The 24162-nt window shown below is 36.7% G+C and overlaps 1 protein-coding gene across 2 annotated transcripts in view; it reads left to right on the plus strand.

Annotated features, from left to right (window-relative positions):
* The window catches only part of LOC111047265, an 83765-nt gene extending 64169 nt beyond the window's left edge, over positions 1 to 19596 (plus strand). Inside the window, exons 4-6 of one of the 2 annotated variants that reach the window (XM_039432215.1) lie at positions 13068 to 13249; positions 18117 to 18137; positions 18981 to 19596. In XM_039432215.1, the coding sequence (XP_039288149.1) occupies positions 13068 to 13249; positions 18117 to 18137; positions 18981 to 19084 (307 nt within the window). In that variant the 3' untranslated portion in view covers positions 19085 to 19596. The remainder of the gene's footprint in view (positions 1 to 13067; positions 13250 to 18116; positions 18138 to 18980) is intronic. The other variant, XM_039432216.1, reaches the window with a different exon arrangement.
* Positions 19597 to 24162: the final 4566 nt, after the last annotated feature.

Raw genomic sequence — 24162 nt, forward strand, 5'->3', positions numbered from 1 at the left:
GAATTCGGTGATTGGGATAAAAATCATAAAAATGAAGAAATTCAAGAATGAATCACCATCAATATGCTTACAACTTGATGGTAACAATAACATTATACTAATGAATAAATAATTGTATACAGTATTAGTTATTATAATCAATTATGACCTGTATTACTGAATAATAAAAAAAGTATTCAGCTTCTCTTCCACGAACTTCATTAATAATAAAGTGACCATCAGAATTAAAACTGGAGTCAATTAACATTCTTGTTTGATCTGCCTCGTCCAAGCATCATTGAATATTCTCTTTGAACCTTCTTTCTTGCAAACTTTGATGGAAACGAGATAACTTTTCCTAGATTTACTACTCAAGGGCTCCTTTTTTCATGATCAAGAGCTGAAGAGTACTTATCAAACAGAATAGCATAAATAAGTAGGAGCGAATAAATTGGTGATGGAACAAACTAAATTTTGTACTAATGCGTGAAGGAAAATTTCAAGACATTTCAATTTTGGGGTGAAGGCTCAAGAACTTATCAAGATCTAATTCTTGCTCGATCTATGCTGTTAATAACTATTGACTGGGGTTTTTATGAGGAAGTATTATGTGAAGAACCTTCGAACTTAATATTAATCTTCTTCATGTAAAAATTCTTGAGTTCAAAAACGCTGTACTGTAGCGAAGTACATTGTACAAGGTGTCACACTTAAGAAATGTTTGTGTGAACAGTATTATTGATTCATCACTTGAAAGAATCCAGCCCGACCACCTCCAACCTATGGAAAGGGGTCTAATCAATCTAAAATTCACTGACGCTCATTTGGTGGATAAATTACCAATATATAAGAAAAAAATATTATGAACAAGGCAATACATGATTTTCAACAGTCGTTAACCACTACTTAATAATTTTCAAAACCTGAAAATGACAATCTCAAAAAGAAAGAATCTAGGGGATCCAAGGATACCCAGTACGTAACTGAAATCCCCAAATGATCAACATTGATCTTGAATACAAGGAAAATAATCCAAAACAGATATAAGCAAGTCCACCCAAGTATTACTCAATATTCAAAAAAGAATTAATGCATGTTCAAAATAAAAAGATAAAAGAAATTACTATTCAAGGGATACTTCGATCACCTAAGATTCCACATATACAAAATCAGTGAATCTCTGATTAGGTTGCAGTCCAATTCGTTCATCTAACATCACCCCAGTAGTGTTGCGGTCAAGTGTTCCTCAAATACACTGCTCGATCATTTCCGACTCAACACGGACAGTGGAAGGAATACAATAATTCATTATCGAGAAAAAACTATTATATTCCCAACCTGACAAGGATAAACGAATAACTTCCCCCACTATTCGCCGATTGTTCCAGTTTGGTAGAAAAATTGGAGATGTATTACCTCGATTCGGCGAACTTTCCAATTGGGAGTAACAAACTTTGGTAGTTCAACAGCATTCGGCAAAATTAGATGGTTATGCCATTGTACAGCCGTGGTCCAACAGATCGTCCGTGACGTCAGAATCAGAATGTCGCCCAGCTCGTGGAGTGTCGGACAGTACGCCGAGATCGTGAGTCCCCATGTCGTGGACCGCTTAAAATAATAAACAATCTACAATAGTTTCTACTCCTCTAACAATAGGCATTCAAAAACAAATATTTCAATAGGAATAATTTTAAGGAGTTCAAAAAGAGTTTCGAATTATGCGACAAATCTATGCTTTGCGCACCTAACCTACTGTATAACAATCATTTCGGTTATTTCTATCTTAAGCATGGAGCCTACATGCTATGTATTGGCCACTCTTGAATTATAATCAACTAGTACTACGGCAAATAATAGTGGAATATCAAAATTATAATATTTCTTTATCAAAATAACTATTGGAATAATTGTCATCTGAAATTTATGGAGATTAGCTCTACCCACTTTGAACAGAAGTAATTATCGATGTTTAAATGAAATAACGTTTAACAGGAAACAAAGTAATATTTCTGCATCCTGACTTCCTATTCTAGTAGTAAAATTGTTATTCTCGTCCAGAGAATCCATTGGCTCACTTAATAACACAATCTAACCTGCAAACCTACAATCTAACCTGTCGTACATTGGAGATGCAACCTTATATTGGTCTTATTACTACTCGTTTTGAGTCTATGGAAATCAATGTTCCCATTTTTGGTATAATTATTACAAATAATAATTAAATACTTATGCTAGTACATAACTTTTGCGGATTTAATAAACAAGAAACAGAAGCATTGGTTAGCTTGGCTTGTTCAATAGTCAAACGTTAGTGAAGAAGAGCATTACTCAAATGAGACAAAATTAATAGCTAGGTGAACGAGATAATTGGTAAATGAGTTAGGCATGTTAAAATGCCAAAATTTAAATGCTAAAAGAAAGAAAAACTGTTCTTTAACAACACAAAATAGCTACATTGGTTAGAATACAACACCCAAGCCAAAACAGAAGCCAGCTATGCTCTCTGCCTTGCTTCCTGAGCTTTCTAGACTGCCTGGAAGGTAGACAGCCAGCGCCCTCTACAACTTTGTTAAACCAAACTTTATTGGATTAAAGCAGTAAAAGGGAAGTTATTTACCAATCAAATGATGGGCAAAAAAACAGTTGAAAAAATGGATTTGATAGGTTTATTTAGTTGGAGCGAAACCTCAACTACCAATCAAAGCAGTCGGCAAGGCAGACTGGCAACAAATTTAAAGAAAATTTCCCACAATGAGTTAAAAGGGAGAAAAACCAGATGGCTTCAGCGGGAACTTTAAATAAATCAACTACCTTGTAATGGGACCATTACATTCACCCCTCGTTTTGGTGTGAAACACCAGGGAAAATCACAATCCCAGGGTAACTAACTAGATAAAAAAAATAACCTAAGTTTGTGGTAATTCAAGTCAAATAACCCACCGTTTCATGTGCTGCAACAAACTAATAAATTGGTTCCTACCTAGTATTAAGACAAAGAAATGAAAAGCATTCCCCAAGTGCATTACTTGTCAAGAGATATATGACTAAGCTTACATTCTATTCATATATTACGCATTTATGTACAACATAATCACGAGGACAAAATGTTGAGACTATCCCAACCCATGTGGAAGAGTGACAGGATGCAAATAGGATTCCACAGGATACCAGATCATGGGATCCAAAGTTTCCAAAATACTGGATAAAATTCGAAAAGTTTAAATCATGAAGAAAGGTGCTGAAAGCAAAATATTTGGAAGAGGTAAAGGAATAATTGCAAAAGCAAAACAAAGTGGAATGATTGTAAAAGTAAAACCATGTCAAGTTGACAAAACAAAGGAAGCAAAACTTCAAATAAACCATGTGGAATAGGACGAAGTTCCCAAAGGAATACAACTACTTAAAAGGAGAATTTGTGAGAATCCTGACCTTCCAGGTGGCCAGCCTGTCAATCAGTTTACTCACCAAAGAAATAATTAAGACAGAGATCAATAATAAAAGACATTAGTCTGGTTTGAAGATTTTGATTAATCAATTTTAAATATGACAACAAACAGTTGGAAACCCTGAACCAATCTAGCTTTACCTAACAAGTCAAGCAATGACTGAGTGAGCACCGGTTCTCACCGCCATCAACTCAACTTGAAGCAGAAGATTTTAAAAGAAGTGAGCAGCTCCATTCGCACACTAGGGGTTGAGAAAATCTACACAAGCTTCCAAGAGATAAACACCACAAGAAAAATAACATCGTTAGCATACTCTGCTGTTCTTGATTCTAGAATAAGACAAAACCAACAATAACTGAAAAGGGTTTAACTTGACCTATGGTAATTTCCAAAGGTACAACTACCTAAGACAAAGTTCACATACCTAACCAACTTGAATTCACAGATGACTCTGTTGGCAGACTAACTAAGGAATAAAGATAGTTCTACTATCATAACTTCAAATATCCAAAATGCCTAAGTCTAATATGAAATCAAAACAATTTTATTAGAAAAATAGAACAATTCACTTTGTTCCCAGTGTACAATGTCAACACTACTTTTATATACAGTCCACAAGTTAACAACTTTCAGAGCCTTGTGGTGTAAAACTCACCAATTATTATACAAAGACATACCAAATAATTACTAAATAGCACAAGAGCACATACTGCAGTACATCAAGTCATTGACTACAACAACAAAATTACAAATCCATGAAGACAATAGGACCTAGCTCAAATTTTCGTGAAATATAGTTATTAACACAAACAATACACCAAATTCTTCCAAGACTTTATACCTCAAAGTCAATGTCCACAGGAAACAAATTCCTTACTCATAACACAACAATGAAAATGTAGTACACAACCACATCGTCAGACCAACAGCTTAAAGAATAAGCTAATACCCATATATACAAGTATTTATTAGAATAGGAGGGCAGTAAAGATGTCGCGATCATCTATTAATTACCATATTCCCATTACACAAGAATTTTCCAAATGGAAAAAACAAAGTATTCACTGTATTAGATGCTGTCCAGATACAGTAATGTCAAAAGTTGACATGAATAGAAAGAAGACAAGTCAGCTCTACTGAACAAGTTTCCCCTCACGGATAAGAAACAAGTTATTCAGTGTACTTCTTTAGTTGAGATACATGTGCTTTCTGCATATAGACTCCTGTTTCAGGATCATGCAAAGCTGCAGTAACTGGTGTCAAAAACTTTAATCAGATATGGTCCTTTGAACCGATAACTAAGCTTACTCATCACTCTGTTAGCAGCACTAGACAGAACATGTGATTGCACGAGCACTAAATCACCTATCTGAAATGGGACTGCTACTCGACGTTTGTTGTATTGCTCTGCCATTCGGGTATGCGCTTTCAACAAATTTTTCCGCGCTTTACGCCAGATCTGCAAGGTGCCAGGCTCCACGGTTTCAGGAAGTATTTCGTCGATTCCCCACGCATTGGTCAAGGGATGATTGGGAGCATGTCGAAACATGAGAGAGAATGGTGTGCACCCGGTACTTTCATGTTCAGCTAAGTTGAAAGCTAGGCTTAACCACTCTAGACTATCACTCCATTTGTGTTGAGCCTCCGCATGGAAAGCTATCAAAGCACTCTTCAGGTTTCGATTTACCCGTTCGGACATGTTAGGGGCAGGGTAATATGGTGAAGTAGTGACCTGTTGGATGCCCAGCTGAAAACAGAAGTTCTTGAAAGCATTAGAGGTGAATGCTGGTGCGTTGTCAGTAACCAGACTTTTGGGAACTGAGAAATTCAAGAATATTCCTTTCAATGCTTTAACAATAGAGGCAGTATTTCCCTTCCTCAATGGTATTAACCAACAAAATTTGCTGAAGGAGTCTACACAAGACAAGATTTGAGTATAACCCTCAGGAGTTCTAATTAGAGGACCCACCAGATCACAATAAAATCGTTCCAGAGGTTTTGTGACCACCTTGGATGAGAGGAACCCAAAATTGTGTTGTCTAGCAGGTTTGCTTTTCTCACACACATGACATGATTTCACCAAGCGACAAATGTCATTTCTGACCCCAGGCCAGAAAAATTTTTCAAGAACCTTGTTTGTGGTTTTGAAAATTCCTAAATGCCCACCTAGAGCACTTTCATGGAAGTATTTGAAAACCAGGGGTATTAAAATCCTGGGTACTACCACCTTTTTGTCATCAGAGTTCCGTGATTTGACAACAAGTACACCCTTACTCAATGAATAAGGAAATTGGTCTTCATTGTTGATTATCTTGTCGATTACCTCTTTACAAAATGCATCATTCTCCTGATGATGTTTGATTTCAGAAAAGACAAGGGGAAAATCCGACAGTTTCAAATTGTTAACAAAACAAAAGAGAGGTTCTATTTCCTGAGCCGAAGGAGACAAATCAAGAGGTTCCTCCTCATCTTGAAACATGCGGGACAAAGAATCAGCACAGACATTTGATTTTCCTGCAACATGAACTGTTTCAAATTGAAACGATAAAATTCTTAATACCCAACGACCAATACGACCACCTTTGGGGTTGTTGAGAACCCAAGACAGAGCAGAATTGTCTGTAAGCAACTTAAACTTGGCATGTTGCAAGTAGACTTTGAACTTCTCCATCCCAAAAATAGCGGCCAAACACTCCAATTCATAGGTGCTGTAACGTGTCTCATTAGGTGTCAACTTCTTGGATGCATATGCAATAGGTTGGAGGATGCCATCTGTTTCCTGCGATAGAATTGCTGCAATCGCTGTTGAACTGGCGTCAGTCTGCAAGACAAACTGTTTGGTGAAGTCGGCAGTTCGTAGTACAGGTGGGTTGGCAATGGCCTTCTTAAGTTTGAGAAAAGCCTCCTGATGAATATCAGTCCACTCAAATTTGACATTTTTCTTCCTCAATGCATTGAGGGGTGCAGCAATCTCAGCAAAATGAGGGATAAACTTGTGATAATATGCAACCATCCCAATGAACCGAGCAACTCCTTTTTGATTTTTAGGAGGAGGGAAATCTCGAATACTAGTAGTCCTGCTTGGATCCACAGCTACTCCATGTTCGTTCATTATGTGACCCAGAAAAGAAATTTGGGTTTTCCCAAAGCTAGCCTTGTCAGGATTAACGGTGAATCCAGCTTGCCGCAATTTTGATAGCACAATCCGGATGTGAGACAAATGATCTGAAAAATCTTTTGAATAGATGACAATATCGTCGAGATAATGGAAAACAAATTTGTATTTCTCTTCTTCAAACAATTCATCCAGAACACTGGACAAAATTTGTGAACCAACTGCCAGTCCAAATGGCACACGACAGAATCTGTAGGTTGCCCTCATGGTACAAAATGTTGTGTAGTCCCTACTGGACTCATGCAGAGGAACCTGATAATAAGCAGAATTTAAATCCAGTACAGAAAAGAATTTGGCTCCATTGAAGTTGTGAAAGGCACTTTCAATGTTAGGAAGAGGCACAGAATCTAACGAGATACGTTTGTTTAGAAATCGATAATCCACCACTAACCGCCATGATTCGCTGTCTGAGTCATTCTTATCTCCTTTGGGTACCAGAAAACATGGACTTGAATAATTGGAAACAGCCTTCTCAATTACTCCTTCCTCCAACATTTTCTTTACCTTTTGATCAACAATCTCCCTTTTGATTGGGTTCAGCTGATATGGAGGGCGACGTACAGGCTCAGTTGAGGTCAAACGGATTTTATACTCCAACAAGTTTGTTTTACCCAATCTTTTGGATAATACATCCTGGAAATCACCAAGAACCTCATCTAAACCGGACTGCTCATCCTGTGACAAGGGACTGTTACTATCAAGGACTCCAATAGATGCAATCAGTGGTGACAACAAAGATCTCCACTCCGTGACAAAGTTGAATTTAATCCGTGGTTTGAAGCCAAAGAAATAGGAATTGTTGAAAAGATTAGGAATCAGCTGGGAAAACTTAATAAAATCACACCCTAGAATGACAGGAAAGGCAACATTTTCGGCAATAAAAAATTTGAAATTCCAGGTGAAGTTTTCAATTCTGATTTTTATCGAGACTGACTTACTCAACACAAGAGGGCTTTTATTTGCAGTGGTACAGACAAAATGTTCTTCAGAGAAGACAATGTGGTCACCATTGGCTAACAATTGATCCAGAACAGAAGAAGAAATAATAGATCTAACAGCACCAGAATCAATCAAAGCTGGTGTTTCCAAAGCCCCTAAACCCAAAAAACAAACAATTATAGGCAGGATTTCATTCATGAGTACTCTAGCCTTATGGTTGGCAGGATGCCGCTTATCCAAACGCCTGCTCCTCTGACCATATTTAGAGATAACTCTATTTCTGGGTTTACCCTTGTATCCCTCCAAGTTGGTAAACAATTTGTTTTTGGACTCATAGTTGGAATTTTCATCAAGACAAGCATTGACTAGTCAGGACCTCTTTGATGTACAGTCACGTGCAAAGTGACCTACCTTCTTACAATTAAAACAAGTTACCTTTCCACTTCCACCAACTGCGCTTGGTCCAGGCTGCTTGACATCAGGCTTATTGTTGGAGGTACCAGCGTGTTGTTGTGCCGATTTTGACCTACAGTTCATAGCAATGTGACCTCTCTTTCCACATTCATAGCAGGTCCTATCCCGGTGTCCATAAGCCGTAGAGGTCTGCCTGACGCTACCGATTCTCGAACTCTCCACATAGGCTCGCTCATTGTCAGCAAAACTCAGGTTCTGTGATAATACACTCATCTCATTTAAAGCTTGAAATGTGGTTGGTCTTTCCTGGAAAATAAGACGAGATCTTTCCGCAGGATTCAAGCCTGAACAAATTGTGTGGACTATTTCTGCCTCAGATAAGTTGATTCTGAGCAAACTTGCAGCTTCCCTGATCGAAACAATGTAACTGCAAAGTGGTTCCTGTGAGCTCTGTAAACGATAAAAACGTTCTCTCTCAATGGCCGATAACAAGCGTTGAGGAATGAAATATTGTAAAATACCTTTGTGAAATTGGTCAAAACTGATGTTTGAATTGATTGCAAAATTCAAACGTTCCCCTAAAGGCCCTACCGCAAAAGGTTGCAACAGCTGAAATAAATGCAAATTACTTACACCAAATTGGCTTCTAATTTTCAATGCCACTCCCAAGAATTTCAATAAAGTCTCAACTGTCAATCCATCAGTGACAGGTAACTCTTTCAATAAAGACTCAACTGGATTCTGTAATTTGTTGTACAAACTTCCAAAAGGTGAAGATGCACTTGGGTCTAAACGAGGGACACCTGTGGAAATTGCTGGATTAAAGTTGAATTGACTAGGTTGCACTGGCATGAATTGATGTGCACCTGCAGGCGGAATGTTCAAGGTCAACCTTGGATTATTTGTCCTGAGAGGAGCACGACCAACTGGCTCAACAGGAATATAAACTTCAGGTCTGCCTACTTTCTGCAAATTTTGTGTTGGAGGCAGCACTAAAGTAGTAGTAGTTGCAGAAGCCTCAGGAACCGTTGGAGATGACATGGCTGTTGAATACGGCACTGGTGAAGCTCCGCGGCTAGGAGGTCCAGGTTGCCAATTTGACAATGATGTAACTATCCTAGTATTTTTTCTATACGTTGATCCAAATCTGAAAGCAAGCTCTCTTTCTTTTCAAAACGGGCAAATGTCAACAAGTGGATAATTCTATTTGTGCAGTGGGACACATTGGACATACTTTTGAGGAAAACCTCCTTCCTATTCTCGGCCTCCATGTCCCCACTTAAACTAGCACACCAGCCCTCTATCCATCCTATAATATTGTCTATTTGACTTAATTCAGACTTGGCAGAGTCGTCAGAGTGATTATACCTATGTAACTGTCTTTCCCCCTCCCCATGCTCTTTTCGCACCTCTCTATACTTCTTACGTAGATCATCTACACTCATAGGTTCAATTTCCTCCCCGGGGATTCCCATGGTTCTAAGTTCAAAATGAATCTGAAACTTTACTAAATGATTAGGGTTAATAGCTCGAGCTAACCAACCTCTCATTCCCCCACCTGAAGCTATTTTCTCCTCTATCTCATGTTTTACTTCCCAAAACATACTTGATGGGGACTCTGTGGATTCTGTTCCCTGAACAGTCTGATCCCTTACTTCCCGGGTGGTATCTGAGGGTTGTCCGGACATATTTGGGATGCTGGTTTCCATCTTGTCAAGCTAGAGCAAGCTAGTACAAAAATTGAAAAGAAAATAAAAATATTAATGGCAAATAGAAAATTTCAAAATCGTTGTGTTTTAAGACCAAGTCTTTAAAGTTCAAATTCAAAGTCACTTCATACCTTGAATTCAATTCATACTTCAAACTCAACTCAGAATCCAACAAAAGGTATGCAACATTGTACAAAATTAGACAAAGTAAAATTATCATGTATAAGATTCTATCTTAAATTTTTAGATCTTGTAAGGCACATTAACTAACAGTACTGTCAATATTATTAACATTTCCATGCTAAGCATCTTCAATACTAAATAACCAATGATGATTGTCTATCTCAATACTCTAAATGAAGATAATATGGATGCATTAAATTATTTCCACTCTCAGAAATTTAAATTATCCACACCTGACTACAATACCCTAACCTGTGATTGATCGACAATCAAACCACATTCCTCAGGTTAGACTGGCGGTCAAGCTGTCATGCTTGGCAAGCAATGAATCAATCAAATATATTAAGTAATAAATTTGGAAATATGGATATTGAAAAGATATGTCTGAAAAATATAGAATTTGGAAATTTGGTATAGTTACCAAAATAGCAGAGTGGCGCAGCTTACTGTCACACTTAAGAAATGTTTGTGTGAACAGTGTTATTGATTCATCACTTGAAAGAATCCAGCCCGACCACTTCTAACCTAGGGAAAGGGGTCTAATCAATCTAAAATTCACTGACGCTCATTTGGTGGATAAATTACCAATATATTAAAAAAAATTATTATGAACAAGGCAATACATGATTTTCAACAGTCGTTGACCACTACTTAATAATTTTCAAAACCTGAAAATGACAATCTCAAAAAGAAAGAATCTAGGGGATCCAAGGATACCCAGTACGTAACTGAAATCCCCAAAAGATCAACATTGATCTTGAATACAAGGAAAATAATCCAAAACAGATATAAGCAAGTCCACCCAAGTATTACTCAATATCCAAAAAAGAATTAATGCATGTTCAAAATAAAAGATAAAAGAAATTACTATTCAAGGGATACTTGGATTACCTAAGATTCAAATACAAATCAGTGAATCTCTGATTAGGTTGCAGTCCAATTCGTTCATCTAACATCACCCCAGTAGTGTTGCGGTCAAGTGTTCCTCAAATACACTGCTCGATCATTTCCGACTCAACACGGACAGTGAAAGGAATACAATAATTCATTATCGAGAACAAACTATTATATTCCCAACCTGACAAGGATAAACGAATAACTTCCCCCACTATTCGCCGATTGTTCCAGTTTGGTAGAAAAATTGGAGATGTATTACCTCGATTCGGCGAACTTTCCAATTGGGAGTAACAAACTCTGGTAGTTCAACAGCATTCGGCAAAATTAGATGGTTATGCCATTGTACAGCCGTGGTCCAACAGATCGTCCGTGACGTCAGAATCAGAATGTCGCCCAGCTCGTGGAGTGTCGGACAGTACGCCGAGATCGTGAATCCCCATGTCGTGGACCGCTTAAAATAATAAACAATCTACAATAGTTTCTACTCCTCTAACAATAGGAATTCAAAAACAAATATATCAATGGGAATAATTTTAAGGAATTCAAAAAGGGTTTCGAATTATGCAACAAATCTATGCTTTGCACACCTAACCTACTGTATAACAATCATTTCGGTTATTTCTATCTTAAGCATGGAGCCTACATGCTATGTATTGGCCACTCTTGAATTATAATCAACTAGTACTATGGCAAATAATAGTGGAATATCAAAATTATAATATTTCTTTATCAAAATAACTATTGGAATAATTGTCATCTGAAATTTATGGAGATTAGCTCTCCCCACTTTCTGCATCCTGACTTCCTATTCTAGTAGTAAAATTTGTTATTCTCGTCCAGAGAATCCATTGGCTCACTTAATTACACAATCTAACCTGCAAACCTACAATCTAACCTGTCATACATTGAAGATGCAACCTTATATTGGTCTTATTACTACTTGTTTCGAGTCTATGGAAATCAATGTTCCCATTTTTGGTATAATTATTACAAATAATAATTAAATACTTATGCTAGTACATACCTTTTGCGGATTTAATAAACAAGAAACAGAAGCATTTGGTTAGCTTGGCTTGTTCAATAGTCAAACGTTAGCAAAGAAGAGCATTTACTCAAATGAGACAAAAATTAATAGCTAGGTGAACAAGATAATTTGGTAAATGAGTTAGGCATGTTAGAATGCCAAAATATAAATGCTAAAAGAAAGAAAAACTATTCTTTAACAACACTAAATAGCTACATTGGTTGGAATACAACACCCAAGCCAAAACAGAAGCCAGCTATGCTCTCTGCCTGGCTTCCTGAGTTTTCTAGACTGCCTGGGAGGTAGACAGCCAGCGCCCTCTACAACTTTGTTAAACCAAACTCTATTGGATTAAAGCAGTAAAAGGGAACTTATTTACCAATCAAATGATGGGCAAAAAAAAAAACAGTTGAAACAATGGATTTGATAGGTTTATTTAGTTGGAGCGAAACCTCAACTACCAATCAAAGCAGTCAGCAAGGCAGACTGGCAACAAATTTAAAGAAAATTTCCCACAATGAGTTAAAAGGGAGAAAAACCAGATGGCTTCAGCGGGAACTTTAAATAAATCAACTACCTTGTAATGGGACCATTACAAAGGGATCGTTCCTCGTTTATTTGCTTACAGGATAAAGTCGATCAAAATCAAGGGATGACATATTCTCTTATGAAAGCTACAAATGATGAATATGATTTGTTAGGTAGACCTATATAATCCATATTATCTGATAATATTAACAATACGCGATATCATCAATAAATATTATCAAATGGAACAATTATTTAGCGGTTCATATTAAAACAAAGAATTCTATTTGTAGGTTTCATTAATGTTCTTGTTTTTATTTGAAGATAAGGTTAGTTTAGTCAAAAATTAAGATTAACTCGAAAATCAGTCTACATATATGAATATAGTCAATATTTTGATCATCTATATCTATACTATGGATGAAACAAGATGAGATTTAGGCTTTGAGAATTGGATACCGTAACCAAATATCTACGTTGTCTGATTGTGATTATTCAATGTGACAATCCTGCAGAGACTGTTACAGAATTTACTGTATTCAATCATACGGAGTTGCATGAATAGTCGAAATTTTCTACTATTTGGAAACAAGGATATATGATTCTCTTGAAGCCCAAGTCTCAATTTGTTATAATTTTGATCAATTCAGAGGTTATCAGCCTTAAACTTCACTAAGTTATACGGCACTATTCGCCTTTTTTGAAAGCTCTATTCGTCATCATGTGGCATAATTACAATTACTTTTCATGTCTCAACTACTGTCGTTTTGCAGGATACCGATGGAAGGCGTGAATGCGGAGACGACCCGTAGACAGGAGGCGGGTGAGGGCTACGACATCACGGCGACGGCACGACTCCACGACGAGGAGCTCAACACGACGGCCGTCATCGAGTGCCTAGTTCTGCTCCCTGGAACGCCCTACTCCAGAAAAAAGAGTATGGTCTATTATCCAGGTATATATGCATATGCAGTCATAGGCCAATACAAATTTACATGATTCATAGAATTTCAAAACAATCCATGTGGGCGGACAGCACTATAAACTAGAGCTGCATGCAAAGGATGGAAAACATACTTGAGTTCATTGAAAATAATTTATTTATGTGAATGGGTAGCTCCATAACGCTTCACTGTGTGGGCCATAATATTGATATACCTGCATTAATTCCATCACTTTCGTTGTATGAATGCTTGATGCTTGCTTCTAGCCATATACAGAGAGCCACCACCGGGTGATAGCGATGCGGCAGATATTAGAAAGAATCCTTAAGATCATTCGATAGTCAAGCTACTATCATCTCACTATGGACAATACTAGTAGCTCTGTGAAGAGTTGACCTCGCGCAGTTATAAACCACAGCCTCCTCTTACACTGCCCATCAGAGTAAATCCTGTCTGTATGTCGTGTCGGCGAGATATTGATGTGTAAACGGCTGATGGCTGATGACGAAATTCAAAAAAGAACATACCTGTCAAATTCCATGAAAATCTATTGCCACGTTTTGCTGTAAACATAAAACATATAAACATAAAGAGAAATTCGAAACCGTCGACTTGAATTTTAGGCCTCACTTTCCTCGGTCATTAACTTTTTTTTGAATACGTACCATGAGAGTTGTGTACGATTCTGTCGTGTTACTATGAACTTGTCGCTCTCCTCCCTTTTATAACAGTCTCATATTCAGACACGATTTCACTTTCACTTGACAAAAAAAGAAAAAGATTCATTTCTAGTATTTTTCAATCAGTATATGCTTCCTTTATTTCAATATGAATATTATTGGGAGTCTTTCTGAATCATCACCAACTATACATATCATCAATATTCAATATTTCATATGAATGATTTGGTCTAGAACCAATCAATGATTCTTGAAGTTTATGAACCTCAGAAGTATTTGAGCCTCGTACAAGTATAGCCATGGATGAAAGGACTAATGTCAATCCATTCAAGAATTTGTCTCAAACGATGATGCAGTTCAAAATACAGTGAGAATATAATTGAAAAATGTTCGATAATTAATTCATTAGTGTGGAGCACAATAGCCAACGTCTCTTCTCATTTCCTGTGTGAAATAATGTGAATTGATGGATCAATATGACTTCGAACTTCAAATACTGATAACTATATCAATATTAGTTCCCTAACAAAGAAAATTAATCATGACATAATCACCCAAATCATCGAGTGAAAAAGCTTTGACTGAATAAGTCTTAGTGAAATATCATATCATAGCGTAATAGCGTACGCTACTTATAAAGTGACTAGTTAATTAATATTCTCTAGTGTTGTGATAGTATCATAGAATCGTTTATTGCAAGTTGAAATGAAATAAGTTCTGGAAATCGATGTTCTGTCTTCGTTTTTTTTTTGTGACGGGAACGATAACCAGAATATTGTGAAGTTTCTACTTTTGAATAGTGGTTTCATTTTTAAAGTAAACTACTATAACATCTATGAATTTATACACACTCCAGTCCCTTTTTTCAGTCCATATGTCAGTTGAAAACACCTTTGGAATCCCCAAAAGTCCAAAATTGACAAAACAATACATGTTGAATTGCTGCACAAGCCAGCCAGCTCTGGAGTCACGTCACTCCCAGCTTAGCAGAGATCCGTGGTATCAGGCCACAAGAATAATGACAAACGAATTACATCCCTGTAGCGAGCAGAGCACGCTGCCACAAAAAAGTAATTCATTATTGGAGATGTCATTTGAAATGGTATCCGAGCTCCCAGTTTGCCCATTTTGAATATGAATACACAATTGTTGGAGAATCACAAACAGCATGTGACGGCACATAATGACGGTCGCATGCTGTTCCACATATCTTATTCGTTGCTGTTCAAACCGATAATTAATTAATTAATAAGCCGTGTGTGCTCGTATATGTGATCGCCTGAATAATTATTGCAAAACAGGTGCACATGACAAACAATGCTATGCTTCAGTCAATTGTGCTTGATAAGTGTCAACTGAACATAGGAAACGTCAGCTATTGTATTATGGATGCTTTCGAGCAGACAGAAAGAGAGGAGAATGGCTATCGACAATCATTTACAGAAAAGAAGAGTTGGGTTCGGTTTTTGTCAATGCGGTGGCAATGTCGGTATTGGTTACCATGACAATCAATTCGATGAACGAATTCAGAGTTCATATTTCCGAGAAAAAATTTGTTGCCTTCAAATAATTTTTCATTAGGGTTATACTCCGTTTCTTGTTACCAATGAAGTAGTCCAGGTGAGCTAGGTCCTCTTGCTCGCCGTCATCAAAAAAATTGAATATCAATCATACCATATTTTTGTAACATTTTTAACCACCGAGAGATAGTTCTGTATCACCTCTTAAACCAAGATAATAGCAAATTCAAGAGCAGGGAGCAAGTGTACACTCTCTCCCCGCCATCAACAGAACTGAAAGTGAATTACACATTATTTTTGTACCTTATTGTTCCGTCAAGAGAAAATAACTTACAAGTTATTTGGTATAGAAGTGTTGTATCAAATCTTGTGATACAGAAGAGATTATTATCTATTGTATATTTATAATCTGCAGCCTATAGAAAGAAAAACACCGTTGTTTGGGCCACTGAAACCAAAATTCAGTTATTCATCAATGTTAGTGATAAGACTGTAACTTTTTCAATCTTTGTAGCACTAAGGACAAATTTTGAACCTCCACTTAACGAAGATAAATGCAAATCTAAGGGCGGAGAGCAAGTGAGTATACCTTTAAGGGAAATTGAATATAAAAAAAAATTAAAGTTAAAATAATTAGTCAAATACTTCACGAATCATTCAAGATCCTCTCTTCTAGAAGAATTCACCAATATAATAATAGCATTGAATAAATTATACCCACATTCTACAATAATAATGGAGTCAAAGCCTCCTTCCCCAGCTGACATCTCTCGATTCAACAACTCTCAAAGTCAAATTCAAAGTGAGACTACTTGACTGTAGAAGAGTAATCAATCTGCCACGTCATAGTAATCTACCTTCATTGAGGTTGATGAAGTCCAAGCTGCCTCACTAGGTGATTTTATCGCCAGTTTTTCCCGCACTGAAGCGTTCAGATTCACACGTCTAAATTGCACTGGGGGAGAGTTCACACATTATGAAATGGATGGCTGCGTCCATCTATCCATCCGCCAGTCACAGGAGAGCAAGAGAGAGAGAGAGTGAGTGAGTGACTGATGGATGAAAACATTTATTCAGCGTTGAAATTTCAAACGAAATGCCTGAAGATGGCAGCACCATCAAGTGTACTTCAAAGCTACAACAACAGCGGGTGCGCTACGTGCGAAAAGAGCATTGGTCCACTTTTAAATCGGCCGCCGCCAACGCTCAAAGCTCAACCATATAGTCTACATTCGAGATTTTTTCCATTAAAAAGGCTGCTAGCTGCCAGTGATGGCGAAAAGCTTAATGAGTGCGCCGCCAAGAGTTGGAAACGCTGAAGCTTTCCGGCTTAATGAATGGAGCGTAATAGTCAGAAACTGTTGGCAAATGGCATGGAACAATCCCTCCTTCTACTCCTCTTTCTTCTCCATCCCCCTCACCACCTCCAAAAGTACCTCCTCCTTCATCTTTTTCTCCTCCTTTTACTCGTTCTCCCCCCACTCTTCCTCCTCCTCATCCTCCTCCTCCTCCTTCTTCTCCTCCTTCTCATCCTTCTCTTCCACCTCCTCCTTCTCTCTCTTCTCCTTCTCCTCCTCATCCTCATTCTCCTCCTTCTCTCTCTTCTCCTTCTCCTCCTCATCCTCATTCTCCTCCTCCTCCTCCTTATCCTCATTCTCCTCATTCTCCTCCTTCTCCTCGTTCTTCTCCCTCTCTTCCTCCTCCTACTTCTCATTCTCCTCCTTCTCCTCTTCCTACTCCTCCTCCTCTTCCTTCTCCTTCATCTGCTTCTCCCCTTTCTCCTCCTTTTCCATCCTCCTCCTCTCTTACCTCCTTGGCCATCTTTATCCTCCTTCCTATGTCACAAATTTACCTCCTTCTCCTTCTCTTCCTGTCACATCTTCATCTCTTTCTCCTTCTGACTCATCTTTAATCTTTTTCTATTCTCTTCATTCCTATCTTTTCTCCTCATTTCCATTTATGCTCTCAATCCATAGTCTTTATCACTATCTCCTTCTGTCCCTGTTACATCTCTATGTCCTTCTCATCCTGCTATGGTGATGTCCTATGGGGTGGTATACACCCTCTTCGACACCCTCTCCTCTATCACTATCTTCTCCCCCAGATTGTCCTTCTTCCCAGAAAACATTGACTCTGGTAGAGCGGCTCCACTATTCTAGTGGCAAACATTCATTGAAATTAGTGTGCGTTGTGCCAGCATAGAGCAGAGGTCGCCCGCCCTACAGGGCAAGGCCAAACTCGTTTCTTTCAAACGCGCTCAACTGTTAATTGTGTCTTTTTCTTCGAATTACAAAGTACCATTCTGCTCGAGAAACCGGCAAGAAGATGCTTTCTATCTGGGAAATGGAGTTGAATTTGCTGAGCAAGTGAATTGGAAGTCACGAGTGTTCAGAGTCATCAACGCAACAGTTCTAGAAGTTCAAGTTGTATTGCTTTGTACATAGTTCTCTAACCTGCTCGAATGTGATGTGTTAAATCTCTTTTTTATGATTGGTTCATTTTTGATACATCGCAATCATATACTGAATACATAACTCATAATCATAGGAGAAATAGGAAAAGTGTTTGAATTTGAAAAAATCATAACTCATCACGAATTTATCATAACCCATCACAGTAATAGTTGGTTGGAGAAAAAATGGCATTATCACACTAACGTTGGAATATTTTTTTTACAGGTCGAGCTCTTGCATGGACAGGTAAGTCCTTCTTCTCCAATAAGAACAGTGAAAACATTATAGAGAAAAATTATAATGGAATCCAATTCCAGTGAAGAATGAATTCTAGTAGAATCTATATGATTCTCATGTAGACACAGACTCAATAATGGACTTCACTAGTCAATTTGGCACATGGACTAATGACACCATAAAACCAACTCTTTTTCATTTCATGATTTGATATGATAATCCGACTTCCAAGAATGATAATTAATTCTCTTCACCTTTGTAAATGAACCATCTCTAGCAGTAATCATTGAACTCATTGTATTATTCTTATTTGATCAAGTGGGCTACGCTCTAATAAAATAATAATATAGTCATGTCTACTTTTTTGTTCAATGTTACTTGTATCGACATGAGAATTTGAAATCAAAGTTCCCTTTCCAACATATATTTTATTTTCCACAACGTGTTTAACGAAAAGCGCAGCCTATTTTGATCTTGAACTTTTATGTCTATAAAAATGATAATGCTCTGATAAAATATTTTGATGTTCCTTTGAATGAATCTTGTATCATTTATTCCACTTTACTTATTAAATCACATTGATTTATTGCATCAACATTTGCTTCCAATGAACAACGAGCTTCATTAAAAATTGGTAAATGATTTACAATCACATCTATTACTTCTGATTAATTTTTGTGATGCTGAATGATGGAAGTTCCACAAGTCGGTGGATGATAGATTCAGTCTTTGAACAATCTATGCGAATTGATCATCAATCTATAGAATAGCTTTCAATGGGAATAATGGGAAACAGTATGAAAAATTTCTATCTTTTATTACTACTCTAACATTTTTCAATTTGTGTTTCAGATAGCGGAGGGATGACAACATGGACCGCAGAGATCAATAGACTTTATACCATCATCTACTTCATTCATTATTGCATTGTTTCATTGTTGCTAGCTTCTTCCTGAATGAGATACGATTTTATTGTTTGTTATGAATTTATGGAAATCAGTGGCTGCTTGAAAGTGATATGGATAATATTTAACAATGGACATTCGGGCATTGTTCAATAGTGATGTGACTCTTTATTCTATAAATCTATATTATTATCACATTATATAAGCTATTTATAATTAACTTATTTTCTTATCATTCCATACACACTTATACATTCCTCCAAGCTCTCCGTTTTCAAGATTGAAAACTTTCATTTTTGTTCCCAATAGAATTCTCATTAACAAAGTGGTCCAACATCTTTTACATTATCACCATAGAACAACAACACATCAATGGAAAGTTATTGCTCACAAAAAATGTTATTGTAGTTGATATTTATTCACAGTATTGTCAAAAATTGTTCATCAAATCTGTAACTTATTCAACTTTTCATAATCGTGATGTTTAAAACTCTCTTGCTTTGTTGTAAATCTTCTTGTCGTTTATACTTGAATATATTTAAATAAATCATTTTTTGTAGTTATTTTCAATGACTCATTTTGACATCCTGTTACCCTGTTTTGAATTATAAGTGCAATGCGAAACTTAATAATGGTTCAGTGACTGAAATAGAATCTGAAGCTACATTGAATTGGGGAATGTTGAAAAACTCTCCTACTATGATGAGCGGATAAAATAAATATATAATATTCGATTTCGCAAATTATTTATAATTTTAAGAATAAACCTTCAAGATATAATAACTGAGAATGATGCCATGATCATTGAAAAGGAACTGAAAAAAATAATTTCTTTATATACCTTAAGTTTTTATGAATGAAAATAATTTCCATTTTCATCATAGAATGTGAAGCCTGAAATAGAAATCGAAATCTGGAAATGTAACGAACGGTCTTGAATAACTGAGACCGACTAAACTATTTTAATCTGAGTTGAACAGTGAGCATTACACTAGGCTAGTATACTAGACTATACACGATTTCGATCTAAACTCTCCTCCAACGATTTTAATCTATAAGCACAGAATAAAAGCAAGAAATGTTATTCATAAAATGGAAACTCAGAGGTCTTTCCTGAGACCATACAACTGAATATGATATTTTGTTACTGGTACCGTTAGCGACATGTTACTGTAAATGTGTTTGGTTCTGATTCTGTATCTGCTATCAAAACTGTACACCCACGCAATTGTTGTTCCACTGAAAAATTATTCAGCTCATGGAAATGTTTGATAAAGTGCATTAGCAAAGCAAGCAGTCGATTCGAGCAAGCAGCGTTGTTGTGCCAAAATCAAACTAATTCCGAATGTCAGGTGAATTTCAGTTGTTTGCCTGTCATTGGCTAATGTCCAGCGCGCAAATTACACGCTTATGCACTCACATTTGGACCGGCAAACGCATAACAAGCATGTTGCAAATAAAGCTGGTCACTGTAGCGCACCGCGTCTGAATTTGAATTCGTGTCCGAATAATAGACGACTATAGCCGGTGCTTAATATATCAAATATGTAGCGTGTCACAGTGACACGGAAATTAACATTTTAGGATTAGGCCATCAAGAATATTGACACCACCATGGAATAATAATGTTTGTGTCCTAGTTCGCATCATGATGTTCCTCATATTGGACTGTAATACGTTATATGAAGTGGTTCATATTGTACTGCAGTTGCTAGTATGGAGCTGTTCATATTGTAGGCTACCGCAGTTCGTAGCATGCAGCAGTTCATGCTCCATATTGTACTGTGATTCGGTAATAATTATATCGAATACTTTAGTAGATTCAGATTGAAACTACATAGAATCATGTACAGTCACTTTTATCACAGATTCAAATGTTTATTAAGTACTCTTCAATGTTTGATTTCATTTCGAACTGCTTGTTAAATAATCACTTTGAACAATTAATTACGACATAGCAGTCAGGTATACAGTTAGGTCTTTTAGGTCTTAGGTCTTATAGCAGTTAGGTCTCGATACCTGACTGCTATGTCGTAATTAATTGTTCAAAGTGTTTATTTGGTGTATACTTTCATGCAAGAGTATATTCATTATTGATTCACCCATTAATACATGGTGACCAAGCAAATACATACACCAAACAAAAAAATATGGTGAGGTGATTAGCACCGTCTGTGATTATATCATTATGGGCCCAAATCATGATGTCAAGTTTCTCAGTTATCAATTGATAATCAAACCACATTTTGTTCGAACTTTATAACTCTGAAGAGAATATTTAAATAAATGATTAATAACGTATATCTTGAAATATATTCATCAATTGAATTGAATATCGAATGTGATATTAAGTTGTCTGATAATGGATCATCACTCGTCTCTCCGATGATGTGGTTCAATCAAATGATTTCCTTTGGAATGTGTGAGCTTAGTTCTTAACATATCAATTAAGACTGCATTGATTATCATCCTATTTCAAAAATCCCTCATCTCTGATACTCTTCAAATAAGAGATCTTCTAAGATGAATAGATCTTTCCCAAATATGAACAACTGTAACCATCTTTTGGAATGGTATATTCATTGCAGGACTGTTCCATGAATTTTTTTCCACATTTTTTAGAGAGTTTCGTGGAAGGTTTCCAACTACTGTATTTCTATACACATAGTATGTATATGGATCATAAAACAGAGATAAAGGCTAAACCACTAAGAGGCACTCACTACCTTATCTAAAACTACCCAATTCTAAATTCCTCTTTCCTATAACCTAGGAATAAAGGACACGTCTATTCTCAATGCAAATGATCAACTTGGGAAGCTGTTCATCTTTACAAACATAATGTTTGTGCCCCAATAGGAGGGTCTTCAAAGCTATACATCATTCGAATTAATCTGCTCAATACAAGTACCGTACTTGTAATCTGTCTTCAAGCTCCTAACAAGCTTCCAACTTGAAATGCTCCACATCCGAGAAGTTACAGAAGTATGTGGCTCTCGGACTGGAGAAAGTGGAAATTTTCTTTTACGGCGCTCTGTCGACCAATCCAAGAAGAGCTCTTGACCCCTCGCACTCACGCACGCTCGCGCCCAATCGCAACTCGACTGAAACGAAACTGTCACCGGAACTTTTTTAATCAAAGACCAGCTAGATGCTCCAACAACTCGACAACGTTTCTTGCTGCGAGCGTTTAACAAACGACTTAACAAATATTGCTTGAGACATTCTGTTGTGCGTAGAGCCAGTTTCAATTTTTGCAGAAAAAATACACTTATTTTTAATGCCATCAATATTGCAAGTTTCTCTATTTCAAATGCCAACTTTCAAAGAAATGACATCACTTAATTCTGTTAAAGACTCAATAATTGTGATCTCATGGAGATTTCCATAAAGTTATTAAATTCATTGACGTTTTCAGTTCATCAAAGTCTCACTTTTCAGCCATCAGACAGGACTCTTCAAATTACCTCTGGATCGTAATTAGTAATATCAAAGCAAATTTTATGAAGTATAATTATTAATACAGGCTATGAATATGGATTCTGAACTAAGAAATAATGTATGAAAAAAACGCTTTGAATTGAAATGGAAAACGTTTCGTTGAAATGGAAGATCAGCTGTGTTAATAGTGAAGTTGTGTTTCTTTTCTGGCTCAAAATTTTGCAAAATTACTCAAGCATTTCCAATTTGTAGAGATTTGAGTGAAATATTTTTGTTTTTGTCAGTTTTAAATATCAAAATTCAAAATTTTCAGTTTAGTCATTAGTTTTGAAGTGGAAATTGGACTTTTTGAAGTGAAAGTGAAATCTTAACCTTATTCTTTTTTGAAACTTTTATTTGTAAAAAATTGGGAGAAGACAGTTTTGGGCTATGCCTGTTGTATTCGCCCAATCATATTATATTTATTATAATTATGATTTGTAATAATTGTCGATGAAATGAATAAATAAATAAATAAATAAATAAATAAATAAATAATCGATCTTTTCCTATTCAAATAGCCTATGATAAGGAGGGTCTTACAGTTCAGTGTTTACAATATGTGATTCACATTGAACACTAGGTAAAATCATAGATGAGATGAATGTGAATATAATTTTATTATTCTTCATGGATTTCACTAGAATTTCTAGACATGCAGGGCATGCAGGGCATGCAAGCAATCCACTTAGGAGTGGGTTTTCTGATCATTGCTCTTTCGCTTTGAACATCGCAGTAGCCGCACAGTGAGTTGGCCCAGAGAGTTTCAGTTTTTATCAACGCCCAAAAATTTCGTTCTCCAAATAAGAGAAAATGTAACTGCAACATTCAGCAGAATCACAAAATACGGGCACCCACTATGAACACAGAGCTAAGTTATGGTATCTAATTCGAAGAATAAACTAGCATTACCAAAACACATTGTTCCATGCACTGAGAGAATTCTGCTCCTTTATTAAGGAATACGACTGGCCTCTGTTGGGTTAGCAGTGGATTTCGGGAGAGAATTGTACAAGAGTGGAGATGAGTGGGGAAGAGAGTTTCAGTGGAAAGAAAGATGGAAGAGGTGAAGGGAGGTGACAGAATGAGAGAGAATAGTGACTGGTGGAGGTATTTCAAGAATAGATTATAACTAGAGCGAAAAATTTGAGAAGAGTTATAAAAAGATTGGAGAGTGAAGGAGGAGGAGAGAAGAGCCTGGTAAAGAATTCTGAGAATACAAGACATAGATTCTATGGAGAGAATAAAATGGAGAAGAAGATCGGGAATTGAGAGAGAAGGAAGATAGTAGAGAAAGAATCAATAAAGCAGATCATGAGGATGAAGGAGACGATGATGATGGACCAGGAAGTAGGTGAATGTGGAGTTTTGAGTAGTAAGGGGAATTGGAAGAATAACTAGAAGAGAAACAATGAGAACCAGGAAAAGAGATGAGAAACAAAAAAGACGGGAGAGAAATCATATCAAAATAGATACTTTTCCATTTTAGGGGATTTTTCTCTCCGAGGAGAAGAAAATGGAGGAACAGCAAAGATGGTGGAAGAGCTAAGATTCAAGGAAAATGAAAAAGAAAAACAAAGAGAATATGTTATAAAGGTTGAATGATGAATAGCAGGAGAATGAGTAGGAGGGGATTTCGTAAGAGAATC

Source organism: Nilaparvata lugens, chromosome 7 (genome assembly GCF_014356525.2).
Source record: "Nilaparvata lugens isolate BPH chromosome 7, ASM1435652v1, whole genome shotgun sequence".
Taxonomy (NCBI): Eukaryota; Metazoa; Arthropoda; class Insecta; order Hemiptera; family Delphacidae; genus Nilaparvata; species Nilaparvata lugens.